General features: G+C 45.3%; 1 protein-coding gene across 2 annotated transcripts in view; it reads right to left on the reverse strand.

Annotated features, from left to right (window-relative positions):
* The window catches only part of LOC120920569 (NACHT, LRR and PYD domains-containing protein 12-like), a 31,827-nt gene extending 23,228 nt beyond the window's left edge, over positions 1-8,599 (reverse strand). For both annotated transcript variants that reach the window (XM_040332717.1, XM_040332716.1), the window contains exons 1-3: positions 8,499-8,599; positions 5,745-5,884; positions 2,762-2,913 (exon numbers count right to left, since the gene is read on the reverse strand). In XM_040332717.1, coding sequence (XP_040188651.1) covers positions 2,762-2,913; positions 5,745-5,775 — 183 coding nt within the window. In that variant the 5' untranslated portion in view covers positions 5,776-5,884; positions 8,499-8,599. The remainder of the gene's footprint in view (positions 1-2,761; positions 2,914-5,744; positions 5,885-8,498) is intronic.
* Between the last annotated feature and the right edge of the window lie 5,683 nt (positions 8,600-14,282).

The following is a 14,282-nucleotide window of genomic DNA, read 5'->3' on the forward strand; positions in this document are numbered from 1 at the left end:
TGTATTTTTTTATATTTGTGTCACAAAACACGGCAGCCAGACTGGTAACTGGTAAAAAGCCGTGGAAACCAATCTCCCCGGCCTTGAGGTCCCTCCACTGGCTGCCCGTACAGGACCGGGTGACATTCAAGACACTCTGCCTCACCCACAAATGTACACAGGGTAAAGCTCCTCAATATTTAAGTGAGAAAATAAAACCCTACATCACCAAGCGCGTGCTCCGATCAACCAACCAAAACCTTCTCCAAATACCCAAATCTCACTACAAATCTAAGGGAGAACATAGATTCTCGGTCCAAGGACCACGGCTCTGGAATGCTCTACCCACGACCATCCGCTTGGAAGAAAACCATCAGGTTTTTAGGAAAAAACTGAAGACCCACCTCTTCTGAAAGACCTGTACAACTCTGGATGCCAAGCGCCTTGAGGCGATTAAGTTCGCATTTGTTGCGCTATATAAGTTTCTCACTCACTCACTCACTCACTGGGGACATTAATAAAAAAAAGACCAAACATTTTGAAAAATAATTGCAATGATGGGGCACTATTCCTCCCACTGATACCAATGATGGGGTACTATTCCTCCCACTGACACCAATGATGGGACACTATTCCTCCCACTGATTCCAATGATGGGACACTATTCCTCCCACTGATACCAATGATGGGGTACTATTCCTCCCACTGACACCAATGATGGGACACTATTCCTCCCACTGACACCAATGATGGGACACTATTCCTCCCACTGACACCAATGATGGGACACTATTCCTCCCACTGACACCAATGATGGGACACTATTCCTCCCACTGACAGCAATGATGGGACACTATTCCTCCCAGTGATACCAATGATGGGACACTATTCCTTCCACTGATACCAATGATGGGACACTATTCCTCCCACTGATACCAATGATGGGACACTATTCCTCCCACTGACACCAATGATGGGACACTATTCCTCCCACTGACACCAATGATGGGACACTATTCCTCCCACTGACACCAATGATGGGACACTATTCCTCCCAGTGATACCAATGATGGGACACTATTCCTTCCACTGATACCAATGATGGGACACTATTCCTCCCACTGATACCAATGATGGTCACTATTCCTCCCACTGACACCAATGATGGTCACTATTCCTCCCACTGACACCAATGATGGTCACTATTCCTCCCACTGACACCAACAATGGGGCATTGTTTCCCCACATTTGGTCACTAGATGGGACTAAAATGTATGTAATAAAAATGGAAAGGTTTTACTTAAAAAATGTCATTATTTTGATGAGAGGGAAGGAAGCAAGAAAGGCAAAATATAAGTAGATTGTATTTCAAAATAAAACATTTTGTATATACTATTAAAAATCTTGAGACAGATACAAACACCTTGTGTATCAATTTCTTATTATTACATTGTTTCAAATGTTATAAAAACCAAGACATAAAAAGACATTTATGAATGGTTCCAGAGCTATAGGCAGCTGAAGCTATATATAAGATGTTAACCTCGCAACCTCAGGAGCCAGGGGAAGGACCAGCTTTGACTTTTACAGAGACTGTCAAGATCTGCACATAACTTCAGTAGCAACTAGGGGCCAGATTCACAGAGATTGGCGTATCTCTGTGCAGGCGTAGTGCATCTCATATGCGCTACGCCAACGTAACATAGAGAGGCGAGTACAGTATTCACAAAGCACTTGCTCCCTAAGTTACGGCGGCGTAACGTAAATGGGCCGGCGTAAGCCCACGTAATTCAAAGTAGGCTGGTAGTGGGCGTGTTGTATTATGATGAATCGTGACCCCATGTAAATGAAGCGCCGTACGAAGGGCGCATGCGCGCGCATGCTCAGAATCACGTCAAATTTACGCCCTAAGATACGACGGCTCAATGGCAACGATGTGAACATAACCTACGCCCAGCCCCATTCACATATTACTTACGTAAACGATGTAAAAATATACGCTTGTTCCGACATACTTCGCATTACTTGCGCCTCATATAGCAGGGGTAACTTTACGCCGGACGTAAGCCTTACGTAAATGGCGTAGCGGGCGCAAGTACGTTCGTGAATCGGCGTATCTAGGTCATTTGCATATTCAACGCGTAAATCTACGGAAGCGCCCCTAGCGGCCAGCGTAAATATGCACCCAAGATACGACAGCGTTGGAGACTTACGTCGGTCGTATCTTGGCAAAATTCAGGCGTATCTTGTTCCCTGAATAGGGCGCATAGATACGACGGCGCATCACAGAACTTACGCCGCGTATCAATAGATACGTCGGCGTAAGTCGTCTGTGAATCTGGCCCTATGTGTTTTTCATTAACATAGACATACATTGCCATTTATTTCAAAATATTTTATAAAGGGGATTCTGGAGCAAGAAGGACTGTACTTTAATCCGTGCGCCATTCCGGCTGCTAGGCCGGTGAGAGGGACCTATCCGGGTGAGCAATACCCACTCTGGCTAGAGTGGCGACGAAAGTAACTGTGTATGCTGTGTATGCTGGAAGCGGGAGTGTTTCCGATTTGAAACTACGCACCTGATCCTACCTACCCTTCCACCCCTTTTACTTATTTTTCCTACCAAGTCCTACAATAAATCACAGAGAAAAGAAGCCTATTGTGTGGACATTGGAATCTCTCAGACTCTCTTGTATTACCCTGGAGTGGACAGCGAGAAAATAGAGGTAACGTGCCACCCAAATACACTCAGCAGCTCCCGCAGGGGTAGTGCTACACTTACCTCTGTGCTTAAGACATTCCGAGATTTCAGCTCTTTCAGGAGAGCCCCGGTGTCCATGTTCTCCAGGATGTAGATCAGATCTTCTCTGTAATACTCGTATATCCTCCTCAGTGATGGGTCATCAAACCCAGACAGCTGATGGAGGAACCTCTCTACAGAAAAACAAAAAATACATTTACAGGATTGTGGCATTTAGTCCTCGTTTACACTTTCCAAGCAAAGCACCGCAAAAATGGTTAGCTTATAATCCTGCACCTGCTGGGGAACTTGCGCTATTTTGCTGTGCTTCAAAATATAACTTTCATTTAGATTTGCCTCCAGTTTAGGATTCATCAAGACAGTCCTGGTTTTAAATTATGTGTTCAGGTTTTCCGAACCCAGACACATTATTCAGACTGGACTCTGGCTCCCATATTCATTACTTCAGGATGAAGAGCTAGGGAGGGGCCGGCAAATATGTAATTTACCAGCACCCTCCTTTTCTTATGTCACTGTGTACATTCATCCTTGAAGCATCTGAGCGCTTCCCATTCATTCACTGTCCAGTGCGGCTGAGGCTGCAGAGAAAGAGACTGAAGAATCTCTGTCCTCAGTCCTTAGTTTTCTGTTTCAAAAGTGAGATATCAGGGGATCTGTATAGATCCATAATATTTCACCAAAGCCCACCAACGGGGCTCCTAAAAAAACAATAAAAAAATTTAAAACAACCACTATTCTATTGACACCGTCCACTGCCCTACTGACAGCTCCCACTATTTTACTGACACCGTCCACTGCCCTACTGACACCATCCACCACCCTACTGACAGCTCCCACTATTCTACTGGCACCGTCCACTATCCTACGGACAGCTCCCACTATTCTACTGACACCGTCCACTGCCCTACTGACAGCTCCCACTATTCTACTGACACCGTCCACTGCCCTACAGACAGCTCCCACTATTCTACTGACACTGACCACTGTCCCACTATTCTATTGACACCGTCCACTGCCCTACTGACAGCTCCCACTATTCTACTGACACTGACCACTGTCCCACTATTCTATTGACACCGTCCACTACCCTACTGACAGCTCTCACTATTCTACTGACACCGTCCACTGCCCTACTGACAGCTCCCACTATTCTACTGACACCGTCCACTGCCCTACTGACAGCTCCCACTATTCTACTGACACTGTCCACTGCCCTGCTGACAGCTCCCACTATTCTACTGACACCGTCCACTGCCCTACTGACAGCTCCCACTATTCTACTGACACCGTCCACTGCCCTACTGACAGCTCTTACTATTCTACTGACACCGTCCACTGCCCTACTGACAGCTCCCACTATTCTACTGACACCGTCCACTGTCCTACTGACAGCTCCCACTATTCTACTGACACTGACCACTGTCCCACTATTCTATTGACACCATCCACTGCCCTACTGACAGCTCCCACTATTCTACTGACAACGTCCACTGTCCTACTGACATACCATCCATCGATTTCCTTGGCAAGCCTGACAGCTGCATAAGTGGCCTCCCAGTGGGTTGGACACTCCCTGTGTCACACCCTCTCTTGCTCCTCCCCTTCTCCCCTCCTCCTTTCCTCTCTCTTTTCTTCTAGCGAGTAGAAAACCATCGGGCCTTCAGGAAAAAAACGTAAGACCCGCCTCTTCTGAAAGATCAGGACGACACTGTATGCAAAAGCGCCTTGAGGCGATTTAGTTCGCATTTGTAGCGCTATACAAGTTACTCACTCACTCACTCTAATTTTTCTTCCTAATGGAACCTAATCCTCCGTTACCGGACGGATGCCATGCCAATCATCCAGGTCAATCAATAGTCAAATAGCTTTTACAGCCACTTTAACCTCTTCAGCCCCGAAGGATTTGACTGCCCAATGACCGGGCCACTTTTTGCGATTCGGGACTGCGTCACTTTAACTGACAATTGCGGGGTCGTGCGACGTGACTCTCAATCAAAATTTACGTATTTTTTTCCCTACAAATAGAGATTTCTTTTGGTGGTATTTGATCATCTCTGCGGTTTTAATTTTTTGCGCTATAAGTAAAAAAAGAGCGACAATTTTGAAAAAAAATCTATATTTTGTACTTTTTGCTATAATAAATATCCCCCCCCTTTTTTTTTTTAAATACGTTTTTTTTTCTCAGTTTGGGCCGATACGTATTCTTCTACATATTATTGGTAAAAAAAAAAAAATCGCAATAAGCGTATATTGATTGGTTTGCGCAAAAGTTATAGCGTCTACAAAATAGAGGATAGTTCTATGGCATTTTTATTAATGTTTTTTTTTACTAGTAATGGCGGCAATCAGTGATTTTTATCGTGACTGTGACATTATGGCGGACACATCGGACACTTTTGATTCTATTTTGGGACCATTGTCATTTATACAGCGATCAGTGCTATAAAAATGCACTGATTACTGTGTAAATGACACTGGCAAGAAAGGGGTTTACCACTAGGGGGCAAGGAAGGGGTTAAGTGTGTCCTAGGGAGTGATTCTAACTGTGAGGGGGCTGGGCTACCAGTGACACAACACTGATCACTGCTCCCGATGACAGGGAGCAGTAGATCAGTGTCTTGTCACTAGGCAGAACAGGGAAATGCCTTGTTTACACAGGCATCACCTTGTTCTGCAGCTTCGTGACACGATCGCGGGACACCTGCGGACATCGAGTCCGCGGCCCCTGCGGGCACGGAGCTCGCAGCAGGGGCGCGTTGCGCGCCCGGCAGCAAATTAAAAGCAACGTACCTGTACGTTGCTTTGCTCAGCCGTGCCATTCTGCCGACGTACAGTATGTGTACAGGAGGCGGAGACTACTTTTTCACAAAAAATACAAATATTATTCACAAAACTAACTTCAATATGCATTCTTTTAGTAAATTATTTACCAGATTTTTTTTGTTGTATTTCTCTGTAAAAATGATACAGTATCAATAAAAGGTAATAATTTATTGCGGCTTACCCGGTAATTTCTTCCGGAAGAATCTTTTCATTTTTTATTTGCGGTCAGTTCATTTGGAGGAGAAATCAGTTCATTGCAAACACCGACACCGTCACCGACACCGTCACCGACACCCCAGGCACAATCATCGCATTTCTAATCTGCAATGTTAATAAAATTCAATAGATGTTGATAAATTGAAGAAAAAGGAATCTGTCAGCAATAAAAGAGCAACAGTTCTCTTAAAGGGGGTGTAAAGGTACAATTTATTTTCCTAAATATCTTCCTTTACCTTGGTGCAGTCCTCCTTCACTTACCTCATCCTTCCATTTTGCTTTTAAATGTCCTTATTTCTTCTGAGAAATCCTCACTTCCTGTTCTTCTGTCTGTAACTCCACACAGTAATGCAAGGCTTTCTCCCTGGTGTGGAGTGTCGTGCTCGCCCCCCTCCCTTGGACTACAGGAGAGTCAGGACGCTCTCTACGTTGCAGATAGAGAAAGGAGCTGTGTGTTAGTGAGCGTCCTGACTCTCCTGTAGTTCAAGGGAGGGGGGCGAGCAATCTATAGCTTTAGATTGTTTGTTATACAGAAACACCTTTTATTAAAGTTAGGGGGTGCAACGGATCAAAAAACGTACGGTTCGGATCGTTTCTTGGATCAGAGTCACGGATCGGATCATTTTTCGGATCAGCAAAAAAAATAAAAAATTTGTAACGTGGCGCAAGCACTTTCAACATGTGTTAACCACTTAATGACCGCCGCACGTATATATACGTCCACAGAATGGCACGTACAGGCAGATGAGCGTACCCGTACGTCCCTGCCTTTCCGCGTGTCGGGGGTCCGATCGGGACCCCCCCCCCGTTACATGCGGCGGTCGGTAGCTCTGGGAGCGATCCGGGATGAGGGGGCGGCTATTCGTTTCTAGCCACCCCCCCCCGCGATCGCTCCCAGAGCTGAAGAACGGGGAGAGCTGTATGTAAACACGGCTTCCCCGTGCTTCACTGTGGCGGCGGCATCGATCGAGTGATCCCTTTTATAGGGAAGACACGATCGATGACGTCAGACCTACAGCCACACCCCCCTACAGTTGTAAACACACACTAGGTGAAATATAACCCCTTCAGCGCCCCCTTGTGGTTAACTCCCAAACTGCAACTGTCATTTTCACAATAAACAATGCAATTTAAATGCATTTTTCGCTGTGAAAATGACAATGGTCCCAAAAATGTGTCAAAATTGTCCGAAGTGTCCGCCATAATGTCGCAGTCGCAAAAAAAAAAAATCGCTGATTGCCGCCATTAGTAGTAAAAAAAAAAAGAGATTAATAAAAATGCAATAAAACTATCCCCTATTTTCTAAACGCTATAAATTTTGCGCAAACCAACCGATAAACGCTTATTGCGATTTTTTTTTTAACCAAAAATAGGTAGAAGAATACGTATCGGCCTAAACTGAGGAATTTTATTTTTTTTTATATATTTTTGGGGGATATTTATTATAGCAAAAAGTCAAAAATATTAATTTTTTTTCAAAACTGTCGCTCTATTTTTGTTTATAGCGCAAAAAATAAAAACCGCAGAGGTGATCAAATACCACCAAAATAAAGCTCTATCTGTGGGAAAAAAAAGGACGTCAATTTTGTTTGGGAGCCGCGTCGCACGACAGCGCAATTGTCTGTTAAAGCGACGCAGTCCCGAATCGCAAAACCTGGCCTGGGCTTTTAGCTGCATTTTGGTCCGGGGCTTAAGTGGTTAAAGCCCTCGTTTTGCACAACCGAATATGGCCTCATGTCTGCGCCTATGAACACACCGATGGCGTTTGTGACGGCTTTAGCCCGGTCTGATTGCGCAACGAGGGGCTGCTTAAATGCTGCGGTGATCAGCGTTGGTTGAGCAGCTTTCGTTTTCACTCCTGTCAGGGAAACACCGGGGTGATGTCGCTTCAAATGCGTGGCCGTGCTTGATGCGTTTCCACTGTCATATGGCTTTCTTGTAAGGATGAGCTCCGGCGTGTTCACATTGAACACGTGCGGAGCCCGCCAGGAAGTCGGCACCCGCGCTGCGCTAATCACAGCCAGGCAGACATTTCCCGATCTCTGCAGCCGAGCATCGGGAAATGTCTGCCTGGCTGTTGTTCAGCGCAGCTCGGGTGCCGACTTCCTGGCGGGCTCCGCACGTGTTCAATGCGAACACGCCGGAGCTCATCCTTACTTTCTTGTGCCTACACACCATCAGGGTTTTATCCACTAACCTCCTTTCTTTCATCATTATATTTGACAGGGAAGCCAAAATGCTCCCACACAGGGGATTTAAACGCTCCTCCATTCCTCCGCTCGCCATGACCACGCTGTGTGTGGACTGAACATGCGCACAAATCAATCCGCGGATCACGGGTGTGCGGTTCGGATTAATATCTTTGGTTCTCCCAATAAAAGTTGTTTATTGGCGAAGGGTTCAGTGTGCACGTTACTTTTTATGCCCTGATGAGTTTGTTACATTGTAACATGTTTTATACATTTATATTGTTGTTACATGTAACACTACACAGTTTTAGCTTCATCATTCGGTAGGAGTTTAGCAGCCGATTTTGCTCACTAATGACGAGTTTTATGTCGCCTATAGATCTGTAAGACACACACACACACAAATATAGGATTTTCTATATCTATGGAGGTTAATAAAATGTAAAAATCTAAGGAGCATAGTGAAAGCAAGCAACAGAATTTTAGTATCCAGGAAATACTTCACCCGTAACAAAGTCCGTCCTATTTACCTTTATAGTTAAGTTTCATGTTTCAAAGTCCTTCTCACTCTGGGCGCTTAATAGACACGAATTTCCTGCTTTGTCCCGCGCCGCCCCGGCTGCTGACTGGAGCTCCACTCTCCACAGGAAACATGTGACCTCCACATTTCTTTTTTTTGTAACGTAACCCTTTCGCTGCCTGCAGACACGTTTAACCACTTCAGTACCGTGGGTGTTTTTCAGATTCGGTGTTTACGAGACTAAAACTGTTTTTTTTTGCTAGAAAATTACTTAAAACCCCCAAACATTATATATTTATTTTTTTCTAATACCCTAGAGAATAAAATGGCGATCATTGCAATACTTTTTGCCACACCGTGTTTGCGCAGCGGTCTTACAAGCGCACACTTTTTTGGGAAAAAATAAGACAGCAATAAATTTGGCCCAATTTTTTTTATATATTGTGAAAGATAATGTTACGCCGAGTAAAATGGTACCCAACATGTCACGCTTACAAATTGCGCCCGCTCGTGGCATGGCGTCAAACTTTTACCCTTAAAAATCTCGATAGGCGACGTTTTAAAAAATTCTATAGGTTGCATTTTTTGAGTTACAGAGGAGGTCTAGTGCTAGAATTATTGCTCTCGCTCTAACGATACCTCACTTGTGTGGTTTGAACACCGTTTTCATATGCAGGCGCTACTCACGTATGCGTTCGCTTCTGCGCGCGAGCTCGTCGGGACGGGGCGCTTTACATTTTTTTTTCTTTTATTTTTTTATTTATTTTATTATTTTTTACACTGGAAAAAAAAAATGATCACTTTTATTCCTATTACAAGGAATGTAAACATCCCTTGTAACAGAAAAAAGCATGACAGGTCCTCTCAAATATGAGATCTGGGGTCAAAAAGACGTCACATCTTATATTTAGACTAAAATGCAAAAAAATGACAAAAAAAAAAAATGTTTCTTTAAGAAGCTGGGCGGGACTGACGTTTTGACGTCACTTCCGCCCAGCAGAGCTATGGGGACGGGTGGGGGCGATTTTTCCCTCACTCGCATCCCCAGTCAGCTGCCGAATGGACCCGATCGCCTCCGCCGCTACCGACGGCTCCGGTAAGCGGCGTAGGGCGCGGGAGAGCGGCGGGAGGGGGGGGCCCTCTCCCGCCGCCGATAACGACGAACTCGCTGCGAATCCGCCGCGGAGACCGCCGTTAACGTTAACAGGACCGCTCACACTAAAGATGGATACCTTAGTTGTGGCAGCAGAGCTGCTGCCGTTACCGAGATATCCATCTTTAAAGTTAGGCCGTATATAGTCGTACAGCAGTCTGGAAGTGGTTAAAAAATCATCTTCGGCATGAAGATTATATAAACTCCCCCCCTCCCCAAACATTATATATTTTCTGAAAGCAGACACCCAGAGCAGTGGTCTCCAAACTGCGGCCCGGGGGCCAGATGTGGCCCTTTGCTTGATCGTATCCGGCCCTTGGGGTGATTTTGCATTCAATGACACCAAGGATGGGGCAGAATTCCTCCCAATGACACCAGTGATGGGGCAGAATTCCTCCCAATGACACCAATGATGGGGCAGAATTTTTCCCAATGACACCAATGATGGGGCAGAATTCCACCCAATGATAGGGCAGAATTTCTCCCAATGACACCAATTATGGGGCAGAATTCTCCCAATGACACCAATGATGGGGCAGAATTTTTCCCAATGACACCAATGATGGGGCAGAATTCCACCCAATGATAGGGCAGAATTTCTCCCAATGACACCAATTATGGGGCAGAATTCCTCCCAATGATGGGGCAGAATTCCTCCCAATGACACCAATGATGGGGCAGAATTCCTCCCACTGATATGGCAGAATTCCTCCCAATGACACCAATGATGGGGCAGAATTCCTCCCAATGACACCAATGATGGGGCAGAATTCCTCCCAATGATGGGGCAGAATTCCTCCCAATGACACCAATGATGGGGCAGAATTCCTCACAATGACACCAATGATGGGGCAGAATTTCTCCCAATGATAGGGCAGAATTCCTCCGAGTGATGGGGAAGAATTCCTCCCAGTGATGGGGCAGAATTTCTCCCAATGACACCAATAATGGGGTTCAATGACACCAATGATGGGGGATTTTGTACTCCTGATGGCCGCAGTCCGGCCCCCTCAAAGTCTGGAGGGCAGTAATCCGGCCCTTTGTTTAGAACGTTTGGAGACCCCTGCCCTAGAGAATACAATAGCGGTAGTTCTAATTTTTTATGTCATACAATATTACGGAAAAGGTCTAGGGAACGCAAAATTTTAGTAAAAAAAAAAATGAACGGGAAGCAAATGCAATAGGTTCCTTTAAGCTTGTGCATTGTTGGTGAACTTACCTTTTCCTTCGATTTCCCTTCTAATTTTTTTTTCCTTTGTCTGAATTTTTCACTTCCTGTTTCTCTTCAGTAAGCTTACCCCCATCATCTGGATGGGGGTTAGTCCGACAGAACAGCTTTCTGAGGAACAGGAAGTGAGAAATTCAGACAATGAAAACAAAGGAAAAAACATTTAGAAGGGAAATTGAAGGGAAATGGAAGGTAAAGGTAAGTGAACCAACAATGCACTAGCTGAAAGTAATCTATTTAGAAAATAAAAAACGAACCTTTACAACCCCTAATTTTTTAAGGGAAGCAAATGCAATAAATGACCCAATTTTTTGGTAAAATTTAAAGGAGTTGTAAAGGTTTGTTTTTTATTTTCTAAATAGGTTCCTTTAACCACTTAAGGACCGCCTAACGCCGATATACGTCGGCAGAATGGCACGGCTGGGCACAATCACGTACCTGTACGTGATTGTATAATGCCCAGCCGTGCGTCGCGGGCGCGCGCCTGCCCGCGACCCGGTCCGAAGCTCCGTGGCCGCGGGACTTGCGGACCCGATCGCCGCTGGAGTCCCGCGATCGGTCCCCGGAGCTGAAGAACATGGAGAGGTGAGTGTAAACACAGCTTCCCCGTTCTTCACTGTGGCACCGTCATCGATCGTGTGTTCCCTTTTTATAGGGAAACACAATCAATCACGTCACACCTACAGCCACACCCCCCTACAGTTAGAAACACAGATGAGGTCACACTTAACCCCTTCAGCGCCCCCTAGTGGTTAACTCCCAAACTGCAATTGTCATTTTCACAGTAATCAGTGCATTGTTGATGCATTTTTCGCTGTGAAAATGACAATGGTCCCAAAAATTTGTCAAAATTGTCCGATGTGTCCGCCATAATGTCGCAGTCACGAAAAAAATTGCTGATCGCCGCCATTAGTAGTAAAAAAAATTAAAATAATAAAAATGCAATAAAACTATCCCCTATATTGTAAACGCTATAAATTTTGCGCAAACCAATCGATAAACGCTTATTGCGATTTTTTTTAACCAAAAATAGGTAGAAGAATACGTATCGGCCTAAACTGAGGGAAAAAAAATGTTTTTTATATATATTTTTGGGGGATATTTATTGTAGCAACAAGTAAAAAATATTGCATTTTTTTCAAAATTGTCGCTCTATTTTTGTTTAGGGTTTGAGGTGTTGGGCATCCATTTTCTCGGTGCAACCTCGTCTTTTATATTTTTGCCATTAATGTGGGTAATTTATTGCATTTTCAATGATTTTTGAAACATGTCTGCAAAAAAACTGCTCTGGCAGCGAAAGGGTTAAAATGGAAGATCTGTGGAGGCCACATGTTTCCTGTGGAGAATGGAGCGCCAGTCTGTAATCAGATACTGTGAGGACAGGAAACATGTCACCTCCACGTGTTGTTTCTAATGTCTATTGAATGTTTGTTACATTAAAGGTGGATTGGAGGCCACATGTTTCCCGTGGACAGTGGAGCTCCAGCTAAAGCCATTCATTGTTTGTTACAATAAAGTTCAATTTAAAAAAAAAAAAAAGGTGAAGGGGAGGCCGCGTACTTCCTGTCATACATGGATCTCCACTCCGCAGCCTCTCTCGTAATGCAATGGTGCTGCTTCCTGGGAATGTAGCAATCTAAAAGCAGATATTCACATTGGCCCAGATTCAGGTAGAATTTGCCCCTTTTTTACGGAGGCACAGGGCAGCGTTTTTGCCCTGCGCCCCCGCAAATTATCTGCGCTGCGCGCGATTCACTGAGCAGTAGCTCCATAAATTGCGTGTGCGCTCTTTAAAATTGCCCTGCGTAAGGGTGCCTAATGTAAATGATCCCGTAGGGGGCGGGAGTCATTTAAATTAGGCGCGCTCCCTCGCCGAGCGTAGAGCGCATGCTCCGTCGGGAAACTTTCCCGACGTGCATTGCGGCAAATGACGTCGCAAGGACGTCATTTGCTTCCAAGTGAACGTGAATGGCGTCCAGCGCCATTCACGAATCACTTACGCAAATGACGTGAAATTCAAATTTGGCGACGCGGGAACGTCGGGTATCCTTTAGCATTGGCTGCCCCTACTATTAGAAGGAGCAGCCTTACGCTAAAGACGCCGTACGGAAACTCCGTAACTTGCGTACGCAGGGCCCGCGCAACATTGTGAATCAGTGTTAGTATGCAATTTGCATACTATACACTTAGCACAATGGGAGCGCCCCCTAGCGGTCATCGCAAGAATGCAGCCTAAAATCTGCGTGGCATAAGAGCCTTATGCCACGCAGATTTTAGGCTGCAGTCGGCGTTACGATGTTCCTGAATCAGGAGCATTCGTAACGCCGGAGCAAGTCAGCAATTGCGCTGCGTAACTATGGTTACGCAGGCGCAATTGCTCTCTGAATCCGGGCCACTGACATCTGACCGTCTCATCTGTTGTAATTCTGCTCTAGAGAGGAAGATACTCAGCACAGGTCATCTGCTCAATCTGGCCCCCCAAGCTGTTGTGGAACTACAAGTAGGGTGACCCCAATTCCAAACTACCATTCAGGGACACCCCCCCTTCCCAAAAATCAGCTTGTGCTAATTGGACACAAGAGGAGCGATTTATGATTTCTCCAATCACAAGCAGGGGGCAGGGATTGTGCTCCTCCAGGAGTCCTGTCAGTGAGTAAAGCGGTGATGTGGCGGCCTTTTTTGGGGGCATTAGTTTGACTTGGGGGGGGGTGGCTGTGTCAGTTTCATTCCAGGACACGGTATTGTCATGGAATGACGGTGCCCGGGACAGACCTGCAAAATGGCGGGACTGTCCCGGGCAATCCGGGACACGTGGTCACCCTAACTACAAGTCTCATCATGCCTCTGTCTTTGGGAGTCATGCATGTAAAAGTCAGCTGCTTGCAATGCCTCATGGGACTTGTAGTTCTGCAACACAGGTTGACCACCCATAATGCAATATTATCCCAAAACACATACCAACCTACAAGAATACTTAATACATTGATAACAAAAAAAAATCTTCTGCCTTAGGGTCCTTTCACACGTGCGGACCGTTCGTCCATTTTTTCATACGTCCGTTTACGGACTGCAATGCTTTCCAATGGGATAGCGTACGTTAGCGGATGAGCATCCGCTAACGTCCGTTAACATCCGTCTCCGTTAAGCTCCGTTTTTTTGAACGGAAGAAAACCCTATTTTTCTTCCGTCAAAAAAACAGAACGGATGAAAAACGGATGTTAGCGGACGATCCGTTTAACATCCGATCCGCTAACATCCGTTTTTCATCAAAATATGTAATAAAAATAAAGTTCTAACAAAAAAAAAATGGATGAAAAAACGGATGAAAAACGGATGACAACTGATGAAAAACGGATGACAACTGATGAAAAACGGATGACAACTGATGAAAAACGGATGACAACTGATGAAAA

The sequence above is a fragment of the Rana temporaria genome, chromosome 13 (genome assembly GCF_905171775.1).
Source record: "Rana temporaria chromosome 13, aRanTem1.1, whole genome shotgun sequence".
Taxonomy (NCBI): Eukaryota; Metazoa; Chordata; class Amphibia; order Anura; family Ranidae; genus Rana; species Rana temporaria.